The sequence below is a fragment of the Olea europaea genome, unplaced genomic scaffold (genome assembly GCF_002742605.1).
Source record: "Olea europaea var. sylvestris unplaced genomic scaffold, O_europaea_v1 scaffold199, whole genome shotgun sequence".
Taxonomy (NCBI): domain Eukaryota; kingdom Viridiplantae; phylum Streptophyta; class Magnoliopsida; order Lamiales; family Oleaceae; genus Olea; species Olea europaea.
Genome location: NW_019237766.1, coordinates 132396 through 157324, shown reverse-complemented (window position 1 = coordinate 157324; position 24929 = coordinate 132396). Strand labels below are relative to the sequence as shown.

Below are 24929 nucleotides of genomic sequence, written 5' to 3'. Positions count from 1 at the left end.
AATGTCACAGCAAAAATGGAAAAAAAAAATAGATCAAAAATGTTGGTACATGGCTTGTAGCAACTGTTATCGGCGATCAAGTGCTGATTTTGGTGAAATATATGTTTGTATCTTCTGTAAAAGTTTCAATTCCAAAGTTATTTCTCGGTAAAATATATTTTTTCACACCTTTTTAATATATATCATATATTTTATTCATAAACAAATAAATAATTACTCTTTTTATCTCAGAGTAAGAGCATATGTCCAATTATTAGATATCACATGATATATAAATGCAAGTGCAATTGGTGAAGTTGTAGAAAAATTTATGTTTACAGATGCACAAACTTTGATGGAAGAAACAAACTTTGTAATAATTTACAATCTTCTCCAATCTCTATTTTGGTATATTCGATGGATTTCTTCGTAACATTCATATTTTTTATACAGGGTTCAGAAGCAGATTTTGGATATATAATTGGGAAAATGAAAAACACTGAAAGAGCATTCTATCTCAAAGCGACTCAAGCAGAATCTAATTCATCCAATTACAAATTTGATATCATCTCCGTGGAATGTTTAATTACAGAGGAACAACAAGAATGGCATCAAAAGAATATTCATTTTGAAAAAAATTTGAAAATTTTTGACATAGATGCCGATGACAATCGATCCCCTCTAGCAAAAAAAACTCTTTTCAAATAAGCTATTCATCGGTCACAAAGTCTCAGTTCAAATCAATTTACTTCATCGGACAAAATGAAAGAAAAAATAGAGTAGAAAATGGAATGAAAAAAATTTAGCAATATTATCTTTTGAAATAACTGAAAAACCAAACCAGTTCATTTTGGGACGATATTGTATATATTTTTGATGCGGCTTATAGTTATTTTATAACTTTCAATGAAATTACTTTTTCTTTAATTTACATCTCAATTATAAAAACAGTAATTTCTCATTTTCAAAAACTTAAAACACTTTTGTTTAAAAAAATTCTACACATTTCATACTAATAATAACATAATTTATACAATACTCGTGCGTTACATGCACTAGTTTTATAAAAAAAATTAATTGATACTTGATTTTTGAAATGTTAAACCTTGTTACTTTTGAAATGGGTTGAGCAGGATGTCGCCCTGGCCCAAAAGCCCAAATCGGAAGTAGCGAATCACACCTCACTTTCGCTCGCTCGCTCTCTCTCTCTCTCTCGTATTGGATTTTAAAGAATTCAAAGAAGAAAAGGAAATCCCATTGAAGGTTTGCCCTTTTGCGCAAATAGTTATCTACTTTTGTATTAATATTTTCTATGTTGTATTTAGATTCAAATTCTCGTGTTGTTTTTGTTATGTTAGTATTTTTTGAAAATATTCGATTTCAACTTGATTTTTTTTTGGCAGTTCTGATTACCCTTTAGAGATATGAGGTTTTCTATTTAATTAAATAATTTTTAGAGTTAAAATTAAATTATAGAACTGAGTATTTTATTTATGTTTTGTATTGATTCTATCGGTTTGATATTTTTCCTAATTTTAAATTTTTTAATTGTTTTTTCTTGAAATTCAAAATCATGAATTGTTAGTATAATTTTTTTTCTCCTGTTTTTAAAGGTTGAACATTTTCCTAATTGTTTATTTTTTAGCTAATTTGATCATTAGAATTCAAAATGTTGAATTGATGTATCATCTTGTTTTAATTCACTTTCCTTTCTTGGAAACATCTTAAAGGTTTCATCCCTTTATCCAATCACTATTAGCAATTTTTACGAGAAATTTTTTCTGCATTGCTGTTTTGTGCTAATAAAATTTGTAATCTTAAATTGGGCAAGCCAATTTTAATCACACTGATCGAAACCTTTAAAGGTTCATTTTTCTGAATCTTTATGTCTCATTTTTTGCATTATCTCATTTCTCTTGGAATTTGCTAAAATGAAACTTGAAAGGGTAGCAAATTCATGTATCCAACACAATGCTGTGTTTTCTGATTGTTGATATTACTTATTTTGTTCTTCCAACGTGAGTTTGTTCATTTCTTGATTTTTCTCGAGTTCTCAAATGTCTACAAGATAGTATATTCCTTTTCTTTCATAATATTTTTTTAATCTCGAAATAATCAATTTAGTGCTTTGTATTAAAATGCAGCATAGAATTGTTGCATGTCTCTTCCATTATAAGTTTCATGTATCTATGTATGTGCATATTTGTGCCCAAGTTGCGTTGTTGCAAAGTTGGAAGAAACTTTTGTAGTTTCTGGATTATGAAGATAATTAGTATAATTAACTATAGTGTCAGTGTTTGCAACAGATGGTAAACATTTTATGTGCAAAATTGATGTAGTTTTCTGGACATCATATGTAGAAGTTTCTGTGCTTTTTTATGTTGTAATCAGGCTTACAATTCTATTGAAAAATTATGCATTTTGATTTTTCTTGGACCCTTTTTCTTGATATAACTTGTGATTTATGCTTCTTGACCATTTGTTTTCTGATATTTTGAACTTGGTATGATGTTAGATTGTTGAGATTATGTCTTGAAAAATGATTTGAATGTAATTGCTGAATTTTATTGAGAAGAACTAACTTTTATGTAATTGAACCTGGCATGGGTTTGTTGTGCAGGTCATGGATCACGTGGATGGTGATCACATTGTAGATGTTCCTGACACTCCTGATAGATTAGCCAATCGTACAGTTAATGAGAGGAGTGGTGTTAGGGAGGAAAAAAATAATCTTAATATGTCCTGTCATTCAGGAAAGCAGGAATTTTTTGATGAAGGGACTAAAAATCAGCCAATGTTAATTGATAGTAGGACCAAAAAGCTGTCCAGCCGTCCTCCAAATGGTAATAGCAGTTCTGGAGACACTCTACGCTGCAGTAATCATCCAGATTTTATTGGAGGCACTACATCCTCTTCTAGAAGTACTCCTATATTTCGGAAAGGGTTAGCTGACAAGAACCCAAGTTATGAAAGCCGTGATTCTATTCATATTCTGCATGTACAGAATGAAAGACCTTCAGGTACTTCAAAATCAACTTCTGAAGATGGTTGTTTTGTTGATCCAATGAAAAGGAATGTGCCCAGTACTCTACTTGGAAAAGCTTTCTCTGGTGGGGCACCTAGGAGCAGTCAAGTTGATGATTTTAGAAAAGGACCAGGCTTAGGAAATGTGCCTTCTTCAAATAAGATGGCAAAATTTTCAACGACGTCAGGAGAAGCCAGTGAAAGAAAAGAAAATATGTATAAAGTTGGTACAAGTATTGATGATGGAGAAAGGGTTGAATTTGTTGGTAATATTCAGAACAAACCTGGTCAATATGGTTTTCCTGCTCTTGATCCCAATTCCTCGCCTAGAATCAACAGGCAAAAGAGATTGGTGCGAAATGGATATATATCTCCACATAACATAGCTAAGGCCAAACAGTTGGCTGGAAAGGATGATAATGGTTTTGTGGCTGTTGCACATGCTGATTCTACGTCTATGGCATCTACTGGCCCACCGGCTTGGAATGATATAAAGGAATTGGTTGCCGAAGACCACAATTCTCATAGTGGAAAGGGAAAGGGAGTGATGAATCATCCTTATTCAGCAAAAGAGCTTAATAACAAAAACAAGCATTTGTTGAGCAGGTACTTATTGTATTATGCAGTTTTTTTTTTTTTTTTTTTTTAATTGAACATTTTGAATTTATTGTTTGCATTATCGGACATGCAAATAGTTTTAATAGAAAAATAGCTTATTTGTAGTGATTGATCTTAAGCAAATCTCTGTGTTGATTGAAAATATGTACAATCCTTAAGTAAATCAACTGAATCAAGAAAAAGGATCACTTTCCTTGAGTAAATCAACCGACTCTGCGAAAATAGATAAGATCTGAATGCATTGAAAGTAAACCTCGATATGATATATAATAAACAAACAATTTGACAAAACCAATCATATTCTTCACAAAAAGCAAGCAGAGCCATTTTTGTATCATTGATAGTGACAAGGAGAAGAAAAAAACTCAAGCAACACAAAAAGGCATACTTATTTTCCCCATATTTGTTAACATAAAATTTCCTTTTTGAGGTTTCGGATCCTAGTACATTGAGAACCCCTAATAGTAAAAAATCAACACTAAAAGGACAGGAAAATTTTCCATTACCTATTTATTTAAGCCATAGCAAATTATTGCGAGAAACTCATAGACACTTAAAATGAGAAGAAAATATCTTCTTGAGAAATTCATCAATTAATCCAAATTTGTTTCTTTTGGACATTTAGTAAGAAAATAAAAGTCTAATTTACTGGTTTTGTTGGATTCACTGTAAGGTTATATTCTGATCAGGGTGTTCACCACTTGATTTGGGAATTTATGACTTCTTTCCAGTAACGGTTTATAACCTATAAAGTTTATGGTATGTAGGGAGTCAAATATATGTGATTTTTATATTTACTTCACCAGAAATTTGAGCGACAGGGAGTGTCAATCCCTTTCATGCTTCATTGACAAAAGGAGTCCGCAAAGATTATATTTTATGTTCCTCATCATATGTTGTTTTTAGTAGACAATGGTATGAAATATCAAGTCTACAATGAGTAGGAGAGGATAAACACATGTTCGGGTATTTTATTTTCTAAAAATGAACCACAAAAATTGAAGAAAACTGTAACTGACTGGGGTTAGGGTCAATTTTATGCTTCAAGTGGAACGAGAAGAATTGGGTGTTTGGTATATTCTATCAACAAGCAAGTTTCAACATGATGAGAAAAAGAAAAAGGAGAATACTCTGCTTCTTAGATTTATGGATATGTGTTACGAAAATGTACATGTTAATATGTGTGCGTGCATATGTTCATATATATGGCCCTTCGAGATTTTACTTGAAGATAGAGTTCCAAATAATTTCTTTGAAAATTTAGATTTTTGATCAACTTATAAGTTCAAACTATTATTATTTATTTATTAGTGTGTTTGTTTAAATTTTTGGTGAATTCATTTTCCGGTTGTGGTAAGGATTCGTTAAGCAGCCCTGAAAACATTCCATTCCATCTTAACACTCTATTTGATGTCCATTCATCTACACTTCCATTCCTTGTAGAGGAAGGCTAACTGTTTGCTGGTTGGGAGTTGTATGAGCGGTAACGTCCACGTACGGCTCCGTGAGGAGGGTAGAAGACTAAATTCTAACATATTGACGAATCATTCTAATGATGCCAGTGAGAAACATCCTGAATTATGCCATTGGATTGGAGAAGACACAAACAATTGTCGTTTACATGTTCCTTCTATAGATGTGCAAAGTTGTGTATTGTGTATGTCTGGTTGCTATGAATGATGAATCTCTAGTATGTTTTGTGTTGGTTTTATGTTGGTTGGATCAGGTTTAGCATTATAGATGGTTCATCCAAATTTGCTTCAATTGGTATAATCGGTGTATTTACCATCCATCCTCTTGTCATGACACGTTCGTACAATTGTATACCTGCAGGAACTCTCTGAGTATCAATGAGAAGAATATGGAAACCACTGACAACATCAGCAGTGCATCCAAAAGCACTGAAAAATCAAGTGGATGGAGAAGTACACATAATCGGACTAGAAAGATGAGTTTACGTTCATCTGATGAGGAAGGGTTTCTGTCTGGAGAAATAGATGCATCACAATGTGCTCGGAAACACCACGAGAATAGGTTATCAAGGAAGGAGAAAGGAAACAGTGTTGCGATTGATGGTGACTATCATAGGCATCCTGATTTAGTCTCTTCTCGGCCTGTTCCTGCTCAACCTGTTGGAGAAACATTATCACATCCTAGGCCTCGAATGGCCAAATTCAATGGGCACCGTTCTGCAGCCAACACACTGATGAAAAGGCAAAAGCAGGGATCTATCTCAATTAGTTCTTGTGAAGGTTCAACATCAGCTAATGATGATTCAGAAATTGTGTTTCTTAGCTCATCTGGGGAACCGTCAAATTCAAGATCAAACTCCAGTGGTGTAAGCCATCTGCAGCCAATAATTGAAATTGATGATTCTCCTGAACTGAAAAGTGATGCATATGGTGAAGATGCTAGGGCGAGACAGCTTGAAGCAGATGAAATGTTGGCTCGGGAACTTCAAGAACAATTTTACAATGAAATGCCCGTTCTCGGGGTTGGCGAGGTTCTTTCTGCTTTTACAAATTCCTGCAGATTTTTATTAGTGTTTTTACATATTTTCAATCGCTTAAATTTCATCTTTCTTCCCATGCTTCCTCCAATATGATGATAGGTTGATGAGCATATAGCATTGGCCTTGCAGCAGGAGGAATCGGGTCGTACTGTTTCTCGAGGCAGTAACCATGCATTGGATCCTGTAAGTGTCTCTCTTTGTGATTGATCTTGTCGTAAATTACAAGAAAGAGCATTTCAGAATCTACTTTTCATGTTTGTGAATAGTTGTGTAGAGACTTTATTAAATGACATTACTCTAGTAACATGTTATCTGCATTTCTTTTTCTTTGATATTGTTATTTTGCATATCCTTCTTTGCTCCATCTGGACAGTGTTGGTAATGAAAATTTCAGATATGTCATAAGTTGGATGTGTCAGGCGTTGATTTTTCGTTGATGCAGGTGGGATATTGCAGCAGAGGAATACTGGTTGTTATCTTTCCTTTATTTTTCATTGAAAAATTCTGATATGTCATCTGTTCATCTTTAGAGAGAACTTTTGATATCCTTAACATTTTGCAACAGAGGAATTTTTGTCTTTGTTTTTGCAAGTGTCAATTTGGTTGGTGGAAGATAAATTATGATAGATAATTGCCGTTTTAGGTGATGACGTTTATGTGCTTTTCTAGTAACCTTATATCCCTAGATTTTTATGCATTTGGTTTTTGTGATGCTTTGGCTAGAGGGCATCTTAGTCCTCAAGCTCATGCTAAATGCAACATTTCGAGTTGGAATTTTTTTTTTTTTTTGATTAATCATAAACGTCTTTTTTCAACAATTTATACTTAACTGTGTTCTTTTCTAAAATATTATCAGTTTCTTATTTGGGTCAATGTTTAGTTGCAACCAGCCAATTCTGATAATTTGCCTTGTATACGAATAATTGGATGTATTATAGTTTGTTCCTTGGGCTGAAATTTTTTCTCTGAAATAGAAGTTGTGATGCTATTGTGCAGAGAGACTCATTGATAGCCAATTTACATGGACAATCACATTCTCGATCTTCACTGAACCTTTCGCGTAGAGGATCTCAAGCTCGATCTTCCACATCTGGTAGAACAACAAGGTTCAGGGGTCGTTTTCCAGGACAACCTCGTACCCTATCATCACCATCTAGAGGAAGAAATTCCTTGTTTCCAGCAAGCATGGATGTCGACATGGTATTATCTATATATCATTACTAATCTGTTATTTACATTTGATTTTGGAGTACTAGTTAAATTTATGCTTTGGTATTAAAATTATTTGAATAGTTGGTGTTTTGATATTAAAATTAATTGGATTATGCCTTAATTTCCGGTAGTGGACCAGCTAACTATGTAGTTCTGCTTCTATTAGTCATGTACTTGATGTTTCTATTATTATTTTTTTGTGAGAATGATCCTCTCCAACTATACAATTTGATATGAGCTATTTTTACCATGTAAAGGTGGACTCAGCCTATTTAAGGTATAAGATTATATGTGTGCCCATTATAATAACCAAAGCAATAAGTAGGAGAACCTATCAATCATAGTTGGAAGCATCCAATTAAATAAAAAAGTTAAGAAAATATGATAATCAAGAAATAAATAGCAACATGCAAGAATTATATTTTAGGTTTTTGATAGGACCTTGTGAAGTAAGAAGAATTCAACGAAGAAATGAACTGTTATTCCTTGAATGAAAATACTGAAATGAGGAAGAGATCCAAGGCATTCGAGAGGCCTGGTCTCTCCCCTCTAGACTCAACAGAATCATGAATGAAAAATATAGCCCTTTATTGACACATCCCCCCGATTCAATTCCCTAATTTGCCCTTTGAACTAACTAACTGCCCTGGACTACCTGCCTTTGTTTTGGTGCCCCAGCAGGGTTGTTACTAACTGCATTCTGCCCTTTCTTCCTTCTCACGTATGTGAATTTAACCGGGGGTCTATTATTTCCTCTCGGGGAACTATTGTTGGAAGATATTGAAAGGTTCCCACGTAGCTTCAAAGTCAGGAAGTTCTTCCATTTGATCAACACCTCCCGAACTGAACTTGTACTAGACGAACCCTACCTGACCTGTAACACTGCCTCCGCTTCAACCTGTATTTGTTCCTCTGCCTCTAGTTGTGGGGGAAGTTGTGAGATGGACTGACTAGCTCCAATAGCCTTGCTGAGCTGAGAAACATGAAAAACTGTGTATAGCTGCAGTAGAAGGGAGTTTCAGTCTGTATGCTTCCTGTCCCACTCTTGCTTCCACTTCAAACAGCCCATAATATTTAGCGGACAGCTTAATATAAGGGTGATTGGCCACAGATTTCTGGTGATAAGGCTGTAATTTGAGATATATCTAGTCTCCCACTTCAAATTGCACATCACGCCGATGCCCCTCGGCCACCAGTTTCATCCTTTGTTGAGCAAGAGTTAGCTCTAGTTTTAGTTCCTGGAGAACTTCATCCAATTGAAAAGTGACTTCTCCACAATGAAAACCACAGCCAGGCCTGTCTCAATAGGCAAAACAAGGGGTGGATCGTGACCACTAACAATTTGGAAGTGAGAGTGTTTCGTGGCTGTGTGGAAAGAAGTATTGTACCAAAACTCCGCCCATGGTAACCATTGGCTCCTAGAGTGTGGCTTGCGGATGCAAAGCGCCTCATATAAGTCTCTAAACACCAATTTACGACCTTAGTCTGGCCATCTATTTGTGGATGGTAAGTCGTGCTATGCTTGAGGCTAGTTTTTTGAGCCCTAAATAGTTCAGTCCAAAACTTGCTCATGAAAATTCAATCCCGATTAAAAAGTATTGATTGTGGAATACCATACAAGCGGACAATCTCTCTGACAAAGACGGCTGCCACTCATGGAGTGGTTAACGGGTGCTTTAGACCAATAAAGTGGCCATATTTGCTTAGCGGATCGACCACTACCAGAATAGTGCCCCATCTTCTTAACTTTGGCAATCCTTCAATGAAATCCAAGGAGATATCAACCCCAAGTTACATTCGGAATGTGAAATGGTTGCAAAAGACCAGGAGGTGATAGGGCCATATATTTTGTTGACAGACCTCACAACGAGCTACAAAGTCGCAAACATCTATCTTCATTCTACTCCCTTAAACATCTCTAGCAACCCTTTTGTAAGTCTTAATAAAGCTTGAATGGCCGTCGATTTTTGTGTCATGGCTCTCTTGTGATACTACTGTCACAAATGGGGAATGTCTAGGTAACACCACCTGCCTGTACTACAATTGACCGTCCAACAGGGAATAACCTTCTTTAACGGATTGCGTTGACTGCAGCCCTGTCACCAGCTTCCTAGATCAACATCCTCAGCAACCTCTTTCTTAATCTCGTCGAGTTGTACCACCCTAGGAATGGAGATAGTTAACTAGTTAAGAATTGGCTTAATCCTTGAAAGGGCATTTGCTGCTTTATTCTCGAGTCTAGGACGATACTGCATCCCAAAGTCGTAACCCAGCAACTTGGTCAGCCACTTTTGATGATCATCGCTTACCATGCGATGTTTCAGAAGAAATTTCAGGCTTCTCTGATATGTTCTCACACAAAGCGTCGACCTAATAAATAGTGTCACCTTTCTGAATTATGAACACAACGGCCATCAATTCTCGCTCTTACACTGACTTGTGACGCAACCGAAATCTCAGGCGTGGCTGATTTTAATGCTTGAAAGGTTGCCTCAGCCTGTTCATTCCAGGAAAAACCGTCCTTCAATAAATCAGTCAATGGCCGTGCTATCTTAGCATAACTCGCAACAAGTCATCATTAATAGCTCGTGAGCCCTAAGAAGCCTCTCAATTCTCGTAAAGTTCCGGGTTTGGGCTACTTGAACATGGTGTCAATTTTGGTCTAGTCTGCGCCATCCCTTCTCTTGATATAACATTAACAAGATATTCTAATTGTCTTTGACCGAACACACATTTTTTCTTATTGGCAAACAATTTACGATCTTGCAAACAACGCAAAATGGTTTCCAAATATTGTTGGTGGTCCTCAGTCGATCCACTATAAACTAAAATATAGTAAAAAAACGAGTACAAACTTCCATAGATAGGGCTTAAAACCTCATTCATCAAACTTTGAAACGTGCCTAAATGGCATGACTAAAAATTCATAGTGGCCTTCGTGAGTTCGAAAAGCCATTTTGGGATCATCTTTTGCCCTCACTCTGATTTGATGATAACCCAACTTCAAGTCAGCTTCAAAAAAATCTTGGCCCCATATAACTCATACAAAAGCTCGTCGATCATGGGAATCGAAAAGCGGACAGGGATGGTGATTTTGTTGAGGGCACGATAATCGATACAAAATTGCCAATTGTGATCCTTCTTTTTCACCCATAACACAGGACTCGACCCATAACACAAGACTCAAAAATGGACTAAAGTTTGGTTGGATTATTGCTGCAGCTAGGATTTCCCTGGCCAACCTTTCGATTTCATTTTTTTTGGATTTATGGATAGCGATAAGGTCTGACATTTACCGGGGCCGACTTAGGTTGCAGAACATTCGCATGATCTTAGAGATCAAGGAGGAGGCAGCTCATTTGGCCACTCAAACACATCTCAAAACGGTTGCAAGAACGAGCTAGAATTCTCTGGTGCTCACTGTTTAACCCATCCTTCCAAGTTCTAAAAGTACCCCTTAACCCCCATCCTTCTATGCCTTGAACATCGACTTCAAAGAGACTTGTGTCTTATGTAAGCTCGGATCCCCTTGCAACACAACTGATTCATAGGCTATTTTAAATCGTATTTTCAACATACCCCAGTTCACTTGCATCTTACCCAATGTTTCGAGCCATTTCATTCCCAGTATAACATATGTACACCCTAATTTCAGCAGAAGGAAGTTGTCCACAACATCAATACTTGGCAGGGACATTGTTACTCCTTTACAGATACCACCACCCCTTACTGACAGTCGAGTTACCATGAAGACACCATAACTAGCAGTGTGTGCGTGATCGGAAGCTCTAATTGTCGAGCAGACCCAGTTGAGACAAAATTGTGGGTAGCACCACAATCAATCATGACTAATACGGGTTGTCCTAAATTTTACCTATGAGCTTCATGGTTCTTGGAGCGGTGAGGCCCATCACCGAATGAATCGACTACTCAACCATTTCCCCTACCTCAGTTTCCTATTCCCCCTCCATTATCTCTTCCCGTTCTTCCGCATCGTCATCTTCTTGCACCACATGAACTTGGAGCTCTTTGTTATGACACCTATGACCCGGCCCATATTTTTTTATCACAATTGTAACATGGGCCTTTTTCCCTCTTCCGTTGAAGCTCGGTGTCCGACGGCCTCTTAAATGGTGGCATGCCTCTTGTTGCAGGCACCAATTGGATTATAGTGACTGGCGTCGCTTTTGGAGTAGCAGGGCTTATTGGATTTGTGGAGTGCACACTGGGTGCGTGGTTATACGGGTATAATTGTGGTTGTAAGTGGTTGGGCTAGAAAAACTCGTTCTGCCTCTATTTGGGCTGTAAGACATGGGGGCCTCTCTCAACAGTTCGTTGTGGCCTTCTACTCGTTAGGCTAATTCCATAATGTGGCTCAACCCACGAGGTTTCAATATTCTCACCTCAGATGTGATAGGAGCCTTCAACTCGTTAATGAATTTAACCTCCACACATCATCTGAAATCTCTGGAAACGGATCGGCCAGAACTTCTAACCTCCTCCGGTGCTCCTTGATGGTTCCTTCTTGCTTTAATGGGAGAAATTTCTCCAAAATCGAGCCATCTTGTGATGGGTGAAACTGTTCCAACAGTCAGCACTTCAACTCCTCTCAACTCCGGATTACTTGACAGCCATCTTCCCATTGATACCAAGCTAGAGGTTCCCCTTCAAAGCAAATTGCCGTTGCCTCTATTTTCTCCCAGTCAGATAATAGATTCATAGTGAAGTACCTCTTAGCTCTAAATATCCATCCATCCATCAGGATCTTCCCCATTAAAAACCGGCATTTCTAGTTTACGGGATTGATTCTCCATTTTCCACAGATCATCCCTGCGTTCCCTGAACCAGATGCTACCCCTTTTTCCTTTTGGTCCATCTCCATCCCTTCCCATTTAATCCTTAAGAATTCAAACTGCTCCATCATTGCTGATAGATCCTTTTGAATTTCTGCTCTCATGATTCCTATTTCCTCTTGTATCTCCCCCTTGATTCCATCTATTCGTGTTTCCAATGCATTCACTCGATCGGTGATCGTCATTTTCCCAATATCAGTGCTCTAATACAAAATTTGATAGGACCCTGTGAAGTAAGAAGAATTCAACTGAGAAATGAACTGTTATTCCTTGAATGAAAATACTGAAATGAGGAAGAGATTCAAGGCATTTGAGAGGCCTAGTCTCTCTCCACTAGGCTCAACAGAATCGTGAATGAAAAATATAGCCCTCCCTCCCATTACATTTATTGACACACGCCCCAGCTCAATATTCTAATTTTACCCTTTTGAACTAACTAACTGCCCTGGATTGCCTGCCTTTGTTCTGGTGCCCCAGCTGGGTTGTTACTAACTGCATTCTGCCCTTTCTTCCTTCTCACATATGTGAATTTAACCGGGGGTCTATCAATTTTAGGATGACATTCCCTCCCTTTGAAATATCTTTAAGAAAAATGGAGAAGGAAGAAATTATCCCTTTTAACAGACCAATTGTAGTTTAATCAATAATTGGTTTATCAGAGGAACTCCTGGCTATAACTAAGGATTTGTGATCAATTTGGGTAGTGATAATTCATTTTTTTATTTGAAGCACTGAAGCTCCTTGGAAGAGCTATTGGATACAATATCTATGGTTGTAGAAATGACATTATAGTTATTTATTTCTAGTGGGAGAAGTTATTTTTAGTTATTCCATTGTGTATATATATGGAGAAATATTAGAAGTTGAAGATATTTCTTTTACCTTCTTTCTTTTACATGTAAGCCTGTATGGTGTTCTATTAAATATGCCTTTTTTTTCTGGATGCAGATATAATCATAGACTAGTTTCTGATAACATCTTGTTCTGCTTTTCATGAATGCAGAGGATGCATATACTGGAAACATTGGAGGCTTTCAGCGACATGGGAGTGGATAGGAGTGCCCTTCAAATACATCGTGATTTCAACGAGTAAGATTTATTTGGTGCATATTTTGAAATATTGCATGTAATTTACATAACTAACCTTCAGGTTTGACAAGTATCTTATTTTTGGCGAAGGAGGATGATTTATGGGTGTAAGAATCCATTAATTGCTGACATGTAATGTTCCTGTTAGAGTTCAACAAAGTCATTTTGGTTTTGTCTTCATGATATACTGTTTTATGTCGTTTTCCTCATCTTCCTCATTGTTTCATCTAAAGACAGAAATTGCAAGGTTTTTCAGGCTCTCTGCTGAAACCAACTCCAACTGTTTACCTTGTTAGGGTAATTTGAGATAAAATTTGGAATTAGCACGGAAAACCTGCTTGAGCCTGATTATATTGCCCTTGTTTGAGCCCCATTCTTTCCAAAAAAATACATCCTTAAACAGTGTTTTGACATCATTTCAACCACACATTCTTCAATAAAATAATATTACATGCAAATCTAAAACTTTTACTTATTTTTTAACCACACATTTTTCATTAATACACTATTCAAAAATTCATTTTTTCCCCAAAAATGGGGTTCAAACAAGGCAATTATTGTTTTTATACATAGCCCATATCATTACGCCCTTCATGCTTGTCGGAACTAATATTGTGTGTCAGTCAATTGGGTGAGATGTATTGATGGGGCCGGCAACAGTAGTGAAAAATTTCCTCTCACTATTTGCATGAACCTTTTTCCTCAAGTCCTTATGTTTTGTGTTTAGTCCTGGAGCTTACAAGACACATTAAGGATGAGGTCTTGTGTGTTTTATTACATAATTTTAGTCGATAATGTCACAAGGGGAGTTAATTTATGAATGCTATAAGTTTGCACTAGTAGTTTGGAGCCAGCATTTTGGGTTATGTAGAATCAAGATGGAGTTCATGCAAAATATGAAATTTGAAGAAACTTCCCACTAGCATCTAATTTTTCTTGCTGGCATTTGATAGAACCGACTATGAAATGTTATTGGCTCTTGACGATAACAATGATCAGCATGGTGGTGCATCTACACACCTGATTAATGGCCTCCCAGAATCAACAGTTCAGGTAATTTTCATGATTTTATCTGTAAAGAAATGAAACTATCTGCAGATTATTTTTCATTACTTGCGCTTTGTACTTGTGCTCAATTACTCTGTTGAACTATTTGTGCAGAACGCTAACTTTGAAGAACCTTGTGCAATTTGTCTTGAAACTCCGATCATAGGAGACACTATTCGCCACCTCCCCTGTTTACACAAGTTTCACAAAGATGTACGAAATTCTATGATACACGTGTTATTACTCGACCTTGAAAAGTGCTATATGACTTACGTTTTTTCTAAACATGACAGTGCATTGATCTATGGTTGAGGAGAAGAACATCTTGTCCAGTTTGCAAGTCATCTATTACTTGATAGGTGCTGAGTCTCAGGTGGATTTGCTGTTACATTGCAAGCATAATGAGGTTCTCAAGCAACAACTCGGTTTCATGGAATAACATTTCACTTCTCTATACTCGAAGGGAGCATACTTACGTTTTTTGAGTACTTCATGGTTATACTCTTGGTTATAGATGAGATATAAATTTTGCGTAGGGGTGTAAAGTGTCTTGGGTGGCCTAGCTCGGACCGCTAAATCCTGCCCCTCTGGCGCATATTAGGACATCAGCCCCTCTGGCGCGCTTATTGGCAAAGCTAGTACCAAGAGTTTTTGAGACTTAATGGGTTTGAAATTGCTCTTTTTTAGGAATTGTTATTACTCATTCTTGGAGTTTGGAAATATTGAAACGTAGACTTCAACACATGGTACTTGAACTTTGTCTACCAAAATTTGACATTTCGATGATTATAAAAACTAACAAAATATATCTGCAAGAAATTAAATCCCCATCTAACATGGTTAAAAATTAGATTTTTAGTAAATTTTGATAAAAGTTATAAATGTGTGATTAACAGGTTAATAAAAATTGCACGTCTTATGAAATGTGTGATTAAAAATGAGCTTAGAAAATAAATTTTGGAAAAATAGAAACCAAGTGGGGCTAAATAAATGTGCACCAATCTTTCATAAATTGTAGTGTTGATTAAAGTAGGTTCAATTTATGGCAAACCAAACTTCTTTATACGGCCGGTCTAGACTCATTTTGGTGATGACTGTTCGAAACTTTTCTTCTGATTTGACGAGAATAAGAGAACATAATCTGTTAATTTCTCAAGGGTCGAGCGTTCCTGCCCCTTCCTCTCTTAGGCTTCTACTGTTGCCCGGTTCTTGTCATTTCGAACCGGAACAGGTACAATTGAAAGAACCAAAGGTTAAGCAAAATTAACTTCAAATGCCATAATAACCTCCAAAAGAAATCCAGTCACCATGAAAAATGTAAATGAACGGCCAAAATACCAATTCAGAAAACGAAAACTAGTTTTTAACAATACATGTGTTCGATAAAAACCAAAATACGAAAACTCTTTTGCACACAATGGAAAATGATAATTGGTAGGGCGCGACGCCAATAGATTGGTTCCAAATTATATCTACCTATATGAATCGGGACGCTTGGGTTTGCTCTGAACAACAGCCTCGATCTTCTCCAGCACCGCAGGTGTAAGCAGTGGAATGACATTAATAGCCTTCATGTTTTCTTGAATCTGTTTTAGTTGAAGACAAATAAAGATTATATAGGCATAAAATCTCTATTAGTTGAAGACATAAATAAAGATTATATAGGCATAAAATCTCTACCAAATAAAGATATTTATAGATTATTTTGATTTCTACCTATACTTACTATTGAGTTTAATCTCTTGGAAAAAAGAGAATTTCCTAGCATATGAACAAATGATTAAGCTGACCTGAGACTCTTTGGTGGCACCAGTAATAACAGAGGAGACATTGGGATTTGAAGCACACCACGCGATAGCAAGTTGAGATAAAGGCACGCCAAGTTCTTCTGCAATTGGTTTCAACCCATTCACTTTCTTTAGCACGTCATCTATCAATGATCGGCTAGCTAGATTCTGCATAGAACAAAATCAGAATTTAGCTTGCACCAAAAAGATCCTGGCAAGGTGGGGTTGGGGCCATACCAAAGATTAATACACAAAAAGTACGTCTATGGGTAGACTGTAAAACTAACATGCCTTCAAAGAAACTCCAGCAAGAAGTTAAGCCTCCGTTTTGGAAAGGACATTATAAATTGTTTATAAATTCAATCAAAGTCAAACATTAATTCAACCACATATTCATAGCTACTACTCAATATAATCCACACATTTTGTGAGACTCACTACCATTCCTCTTTATAAACCATTTATAAATTTGACAAACGGAGGCTAATCTCTAACATTGAGAGGGAGAGATTTTAAAAAGTGCACAGGTAAAACGATGGAAAACTTCTCAAGGAACATCAATGCCAACTTCTCTCAAACTTGTGAAGACTTTGATTTGTTAAGGATTTTGTGTACATCAACATTGCTCTAATTTAAAGGTTTGTAGAGAAGATGCAATGATAAATGAATGGATGAAATAACCAATCCAGCCACAAGAATTAAGTATCCATTTAAGTGTATCTTACAAGTCTCTAAGCCAGTTTAGAAACATACTTCTTGAACAAAAGTGTACACTCCCTCCATGCAGTTCTTTAGATGTAATCAAGTTCAATAGACCAATACAAGCAAACAAATATGATACTTCCGGAAGCCAAAATTTTGAAATTTTACACAAATATTGTGAAAATTAACTTGAAGATTCCAAGAGAAGCAAAATGTCGATTAAATTTTAAACCTGGAAATACAAACTTTCAAATTCAAGTTTTACCTTATAGTTTTCCAAGGCAAACCTACTATCAGGTGGAATATTTCCCGAGTTATACTTTCCGGTCAGAACGCCAGATGCAAGTGGACTCCATGTTGTAAGACCAATACCATAGTTATTGTACAAAGGGAGATACTCCAACTCAACCTGCAGAGTTCAATTCAATCCAGAATTATATTTGACCAGATACATATAGGAAAAGAAATTATTTAGTAAACAGCTTACTTAAGCCATAACAGAGAGAACTTTGATACTAATATCAGAAGCCAGTAATATTTACACAGTTCGAAAACTAGATTCAGCAAAAATTCACACAAAAGTAATGGTGCAAAATTTTTCCATTCATAATTTGATATTGAAATCCTTATCACTTGATAAGTCAGCTTACTCCCAAACATTTATTCAGAAACAAGGGTACCCTTAAAGTGAGGTTCACAATCTGTGGTTGGAAGACTAAATTTTGAATGACTGATAATATATATAGTGATGCTCGGACTTGAGTATGAATATGTATCTGAGTGTCAAATATTTCAATTTTTTAAAATGTAGGATACATAGACATAGATAAAAAATAATCCAAATTTCAGACGCGAGTACATGAATACGTCTTTCAAACATCAAATTTTTTCACTAACCCAACATTTATTTTGAATAGACAAAAATCAATTGTTTACAAAAAAGGAAACATGTACTCAATAAGGGGTTAGACAAATAAAACAGAATTTTGGGGTTTAATTTTTAGTTATAAGAAGTTAATTATTAAATATTATATAAAAGAGAAAAAAGAAGGGACTTGATTGCAATTTGGACTTAGTGGGAGCACTAAACCATTTTCGTTTTATAAAAATAAAACCCTAAACCATTGATACAAAGACGAAAAGAAGGAGGGGAAAAGGAAGAAAAGGGAAAGAAAAAAGAAAGGAGGAGGAGGGAAAACTGACGTTGTTGCCTTTCTCAAACCTCTCGACAACAATGCTAGGTTTACAGAGAGCAGAGACGGGAAAAAATGAAGTGGAAGGAAAAAAAAAAGAAATAAGCAAAAACAGCATTGTGTCTTGCCGAAGGATTCGACACATATCCCGTAACCCGTGTCATGTCTACTCCGACCATTTTAAAGAGCCCGAGCGTAAAAGAGAGAGAAGCCTGTGCTTTAAGTTTGAAATTCCAAATGCTAGAGCTTGTATACACGTGCAGTGCAGATCTCTAAAAATCTAGAAAGTTCAGTTAAAAATTGTAGACAAGAAAACATACCCCCCCCCCCCCCCCCCCCCCCTTCTTTTCCCCAATAGGCTGAGAATGATGGCGACGGAACAACAAAGCAGACAAGGAAGCAGTCTTTCTTTGCTTAATCATGTTTATTCGATAATATCATAACAAATTTGCAATGTTCAATTAGAGAAAAATCTTTCATAATCCTCAGCTTTGAACAAAATGACATATTATACTCCAATATAAGATCATTATATCACATAAATAAGAAATTATCCGCGTCAGGAAAGAAGATATTGCAAAATGGAATATCTCCACAAAAAGTAATAAAAATGCGCAAAGGATAAGTAGCTCATTGACTCCAATAACCCCCTCAAAAGGATACTTTAATGAATAACTGCAGAAAATCATCCACACCCAAAACATATCTTCAAAAAGTTCGAGAAAAGAACTTGTCAAGAATGCATCACAATTCACAAACAGTAAGGCTTTACTTTATAACGTCTTCACCCAGAAAAACTCAGCAAAAAATAACCCTCATAAAATGATAGCATAAACTTCATAACAAATCTTTATAAACATTTCAAGAATTGCATCAAAATTAACAAATAAACTGCATCTAAATTCTCTAAAAGTTATCCCAATATATATTTTTACCTTGTGCCTGGATAAGAGATTGTATTCAGGCTGCTCAACAATGGGGCCCACGAGATCCAGCCTCTCCGCCACTGCCCAAGCCTCCGTGATCTGCTGAGCCGACCACTCGCTAGTTCCCCAATAGTAAGCCCAGCCCTTATCAATCACATAATTCATAGCCCTCACAGTCTCCTCGATGGGAGTCATTATATCGGGCCTGTGACAATACAGCACATCAACATACTCCATATCAAGCCTCTTCAACGAATTCTTCGTCCCTTCTATGATATGTTTCCTCGATAGGCCCTTGTCATTCGGGCCCTGTCCACCCCAGAAAATCTTGGTAGAGATGACGAGGTCCGATCGCTTCCATCCCAGTTCCTTGATAGCCTGACCCATGATCTCCTCGGCCCGGCCATTAGCATAAACCTCGGCGTTGTCAAAGAAGTTAACACCGTTATCCCTGCAACACTGGAGGATGGATTTAGCCTCCTTGACATCAAGCTGATTGCCGAAAGTCACCCAGGCGCCATATGAAAGTTGTGAAACCTTCAGGCCCGATCTACCCAGATTCTTGTACTGCATTTTTTTGATCTGGGATTTCGATAAAAACAAGATTGGAAGAATGTAGAAGCAGAATGAAGTGTACGATGAAGAGAGTACCGAACTAGTGTGAGAGTGACTAGGATGTATAGAGCTGGTGCTGATTTTGTGATATTTAAGAAGATACATTTTTTATTTTTTATTTTTTATTTTAAATTGAACTTTTTTTTTTTCATTTTCTTAATTTTTGCTGAGTCGAGTTTCTATAGGGTAAAAGTTAATATGGAATTAATTATTCATCGTTCTTTAACTTTAAAATTTCAATTTTCCTTGCTAGTTTCGTGAAAATCAAAATAGGATTAAAAAACGAGCAAGAAAAAATATTTACATAAACCAATTTTGCAAATCTTAATATAAGTCATTAAAATGTTCTGCTTAAGAGTGTTCACGTACATAAAGAACAATAAAAAATTTAAAATAAAATAAAATAAAACTTTCCATGCACAAATTTTGCATCGACTAATCTAAACTATTAGGTAGAGCGAGCAATAATTCTTCCTAACCTCAAATTTGAAGCCTTGTAAAAATTTTCTCTAGGGTTAGACATTTGCTAAATTTTAAAATAGGAGAATCACTTGTTAATATATTAATGATGTTTTTGGTAAGATAGACCCAAAAGATCATCATATAATTTTATTTTATTTTTAAAAAAAGTCATCATTATTATTATTCACCAAATATGTCTTAATTTATTAATTATTACAATCACAATTATGATTACGAGGGAATATTTCAGGGGATATTCATTTCATTAGTTGTAAATAAAATACTTGGAACTCCACAAATGACACATGGATATAGCTTAAATTTGCCTCAATATTTTAAAGTATAATATTATGTAATGCTATGATACCAATTTAGATATCGTGATATGATAAATTCAATGACATGTAAAATTAAGTAAGTTATTTAGTCCTCGTTTGGTAGTGTTTTTTCACCTCAAAAGATTAATTTTTTATCGTTATTTTATTATTTCAACCGTCATTTTTTACTTTTTCACTCATATATGGTCCCACTTTTTTCCTAACTGTCAAAAAATTAATTATCAAAATCACTACTAAATGGGCCCTTAATTCCACCTCTCATTTAATGTCACATTAGTGTCATCTAAACTCACATCAATGATACTAAATAGCATTACGCTATTTTAAAATATATTGTTCTACATTTTGATCTAAATTTAATAATTTATTAACAAAAAATTCCACTAAATGGTACCAAAAAAAAGTTCCATTTTTCCACAACTATTCAATTCTCATATATTCATTGGAATCTTTGTTCAATTGTAAAAACTAAAACGTCATCTTATTTCTACGTAATCTATAAAATTAAAATACCAATTTTAGTAGGAATTCTACCAACTAAAGCACCTTCGAGATTAGAGAGAGAGAATGAGAAACAATAGAAAATCAAGCTTTGAGAGAGAGAGAGAGTGAGAGAGTGAGAGAATATCTCATATTTTATTTGATGATAGTAAATTACAAAGTTGTCTTTATTTTAAAAGGTTGAACCCCAACTTTAAGGATCTCCCATCGTCTCTGTCCTAGAGGATAGTGAGAGAGGTAAATCGCAGGTTATGCCTCCAAGGGTACAGGGTGGAAGGTTACTTGTACACTTACACTTACTCAAGAGCCAAATCCATATTTCAGGATTCGAATTCTTGACGCGGCAGCCTCAAGTAAAACTGAATTTCTCCACCATCCTCTTTTACCACTTGGAGATGTGCCCTGGGGGCAACTGTCTTTATGTTAACATAAAAACTAATCGGGACTGTTTCTTCTACTCAAAAATTTGACACTTTTATTTGACAAATAATTGTTCAATCCAACATTCAATATGTATTTCATTAAGATTATAGGAAAGTTTTTTTATGACCACTTGAGATTTATTAGATATTGAGTGTTGAATTGACTTAAATTGAATGTTACGATTATTTGTCAAATAAGTGTATCAAATTTACAAGTACGAGGAACGATCCCGAAAACCAATATAGAACAAGTCACTATAGATCTAACTATTTTCTTCTTAACACCCTCCTATTAAAATATTTTTAATAGAGCAAGCAAAATTTGTATCAAATTTTGCATCGACCAATCTAAACTATTAAGTAGAGTGAGCAATAATTCTTCTTAACCTCAAAATTAAAGCCTTGTAAAAAATTTCTCTAGGGTTAGACATTTACTAAATTTGAAAATAGGAGAATCATTGTTAATATAATAATGATGTATTTGGTAAGGTGGACCCAAAAGATCATCATATAATTTCCCCCCAAAAAGAAAAAAAGTCATTATTATTATTCACCAAATGTCTCTTAATTTATTCATTATTACACTACAATTATGTTTACGAGGGAATATTTCCGGGTACATTCATGTCATTAGTTGTAACTAAAATTCTTGGAACTCCACAAATGAAACGTGGATACAGCTTGCATTTGCCTCCATATTTTAAAGAATAATGCTATCTCACGCAAATGCTGTTACAACACCAATTTAGATTACGTGATGTGATAAACTCAATGAGAGGTACAATTAAGTTATTTAATTCGATCTCTCATTAAATGTCACATAAACTGGCTCGATGATGTTAAATAATAAATATCATTAAGTTATTTTTATATTGTTCTCCATTTTGATCTAAATTTAATGATTTATTAACAAAAATCCCACTAAATGGTACAAAAAAAAGTTCCATTTTTATACAGCTATTCAATTCTCATATATTCATTGGAATCTTTGTTCAATTGTAAAACCTAAAACATCATCTTATTTCTACATAATCTATAAAATTAAAATACCAATTTTAGTAGGAATTGTACCAATTAAAAAACCTTCAAGATTAGAGAGAGAGAGAGAGAGAGAGAGAGAGAGAGAGAAGAGAGAGAAGAGAAAATCAAGCATTTAGAGAGAGTCTGTGTTTGAGAGAGTATCTCAGATTTTGGGTAATGATCCGAATTTTAAAATTTAGATCACTATTAAAGGTTTCATTCCATAATTAAAATAAATCTATCAAACATCTCAACAGGAAGTTTTTGTTCCACCAAAGATAAATAAAACATATAGGAAATGTAACTGAACAAACACGTTCTTAACTCTAAATAACAGTTTCCACAATAATAACATAACTAAAACAAATGCTGAAATAAAATCCATAGTCGAATTTCACTGAATTATTATTGTTGGGTTCCATAACTCCTGGCACCACAACTGCATCTCATTGTTCACCAGCCAATGACCCGTTCTAATTTTTAAAGAGTACGAGGAAAATGGTAAGCACATGAGGATACTCAGTAAGACACGAATAATGGTGCAATCTCGAATAAAAATATTTAAATACATATGTCAAATATTATACGATTATCATATCTTTAGAAATCGATAAAAATTCAATAAACATAATAGCTTTGGTACCGAATGGCCATAACACACATCTCATATCATATGTTTAAACTTTCATAGGGATAATAATTCAACAATATGAAAGTAAGCAATTTAAACGGGATAAAACAATCACACCTTGTTATCTTACCTTGTTAGATTGCTTTAATTTTTGGAAGACAAAATTAAAAGAAATCATGTTCAATTAAACCTTTTTGTCTCTGTCGTATTTTTGCATATACATACAGTATAGAAAATTATTGCTTTCATGAGTTATATCACTACTATATAAAAATGGCAATATTTCACTATTATAGAAAGAACAGTAGATTTTTCAATTTTGTCTCACTGTATCTTCTTTTTTTTTTTTTTATTGAGAGAAAGCAACGACGTCGTTTATCTTACGTGTTTGATACAGTGACTTTGTTGCTTTTCCTCAATTTAAGCGGCGTGGAGGATTATGTCATAAACCCCTCTTTACTCTTTCTCCATTTTTACACGCTACAGTCATACTTCTCTATTTTTCCACACTAATTCAAGAGCAAAAGTGTGAATTCCATAAATATATGATTGAAAATATGTTTGAAGAAAAATAAATTTTAAAAAATGAAGACCAAACATGTTAACAAATAAATATATTTATTTTTCGAAAAATAAGTTTTTATTACCATTTCATTTTTATCGTGAAATGATTCTAATCTTAATATGTTAGATTGTGCTTCAAAATTACATAATCTATCAAATATAATTTTTATAAAGTAATATATTTTTATGAATTTTTTTTTTAGTAAAGTAATGTTATGGAGGTTCAAGCATAAGCCTCCGTTTAACGAAGGCATTATGTTCATAATAATGCCTCCGTTATATTACGGAGGCCTCCAGAATTACGGAGGCTCAAACATGAGCCTCCAGAATTCTAGAGGCCATGAGGCCTCCATGTTGAGCCTCCATAATATGTGTATTTTTTAAAATTAATAAAAATTTAATTATTTTATATTTTTTAGTACTATTATATTTCACCTTCCAAAAAAAAAATCATAAAAATATATTACTTTATAAAAATTAATTTTAAAAATTATATTTGATAGATTATGTAATTTTGAAGCACAATATAACATATTAAGATTAGAATCATTTCATAATAAAAATGAAATGGTAATAAAAACTCATTTCTCAAAAAATAAATTTATTCATTTGTTAACATATTTGGTCTTCATTTTTTAAAATTTATTTTTTTTCAAACATATTTTCAATCAAATATTTATGAAATTCACACTTTTGCTCTTGAATTAACCCCCTCAATAAATTATTATTTAAAAGGCTCGTAAACATTTTGATTGATATTATTTTTTGATCATCCAAATGGTTATTATATACCTTTTACGTACATATATAAAAATAATGTTTTTATTTAAACTTATTTATGTGCTCAAATATAAACTTTCTAAAGATACATGATTGATAGCGTGAGAAAATGGTGAAAGAGATGGTGTGGAGAAATAGAGAAGTATGGTTGTAGCGTGTAAAAATTGAGAAAGAGTTAGCCTCCATTATTTTATGTATTTTTATTTTAAAAATATTAAAAAAATTAAGTTGATTAAATGAAATTAAATTATTGTACTGAGAGCCAATAAAAAAATAGAAAATAAAAAAAAAATACATGTTGAGGCCTCCGAAATTACAGAGGCTCAAGCACACATGAGCCTCCGTTATTATAGAGACTTTATCTCCATGAAACCTCCATACGAGGCCATATCCATAATATATTTTTTTATTTTTTTAATATATACTAAAATTATTGTTTTTAAATGTTGTTGGCAAGATGCGTATGTAGAAGAATATTTGTCAATTATCATAAACAAATTTTTTCACAAAATGTAAAAAATAAAAATGCATAATAAATTTCCTTATTACGCTAATAAAATTACAATAATTTTTTTTTTACAAATAACATAAAAAATTATTTTTCTTTTCAACAAAAAAAACACATTTAAAAATTAGCAATTTCATAACTATTTT

The 24929-nt window shown here is 34.6% G+C and overlaps 2 protein-coding genes across 2 annotated transcripts; one reads left to right on the top strand and one right to left on the bottom strand.

The window, feature by feature from the left end:
- Positions 1 to 1089: 1089 nt before the first annotated feature.
- LOC111379434 lies at positions 1090 to 15079 on the top strand. The gene is made up of 9 exons (XM_023002795.1): positions 1090 to 1242; positions 2600 to 3609; positions 5455 to 6124; positions 6233 to 6316; positions 7130 to 7333; positions 13202 to 13287; positions 14241 to 14340; positions 14449 to 14547; positions 14628 to 15079. Exons 2-9 carry the CDS (start codon positions 2603 to 2605, stop codon positions 14688 to 14690), a joined length of 2313 nt encoding a protein of 770 aa, XP_022858563.1. The 5' UTR covers positions 1090 to 1242; positions 2600 to 2602; the 3' UTR covers positions 14691 to 15079.
- Positions 15080 to 15587: 508 nt separating this feature from the next.
- Positions 15588 to 19627, bottom strand: LOC111379444 (probable voltage-gated potassium channel subunit beta). The gene is made up of 4 exons (XM_023002818.1): positions 18952 to 19627; positions 17089 to 17232; positions 16125 to 16289; positions 15588 to 15920 (listed from the first exon to the last, which is right to left on the bottom strand). Exons 1-4 carry the CDS (start codon positions 19513 to 19515, stop codon positions 15807 to 15809), a joined length of 987 nt encoding a protein of 328 aa, XP_022858586.1. The 5' UTR covers positions 19516 to 19627; the 3' UTR covers positions 15588 to 15806.
- Between the last annotated feature and the right edge of the window lie 5302 nt (positions 19628 to 24929).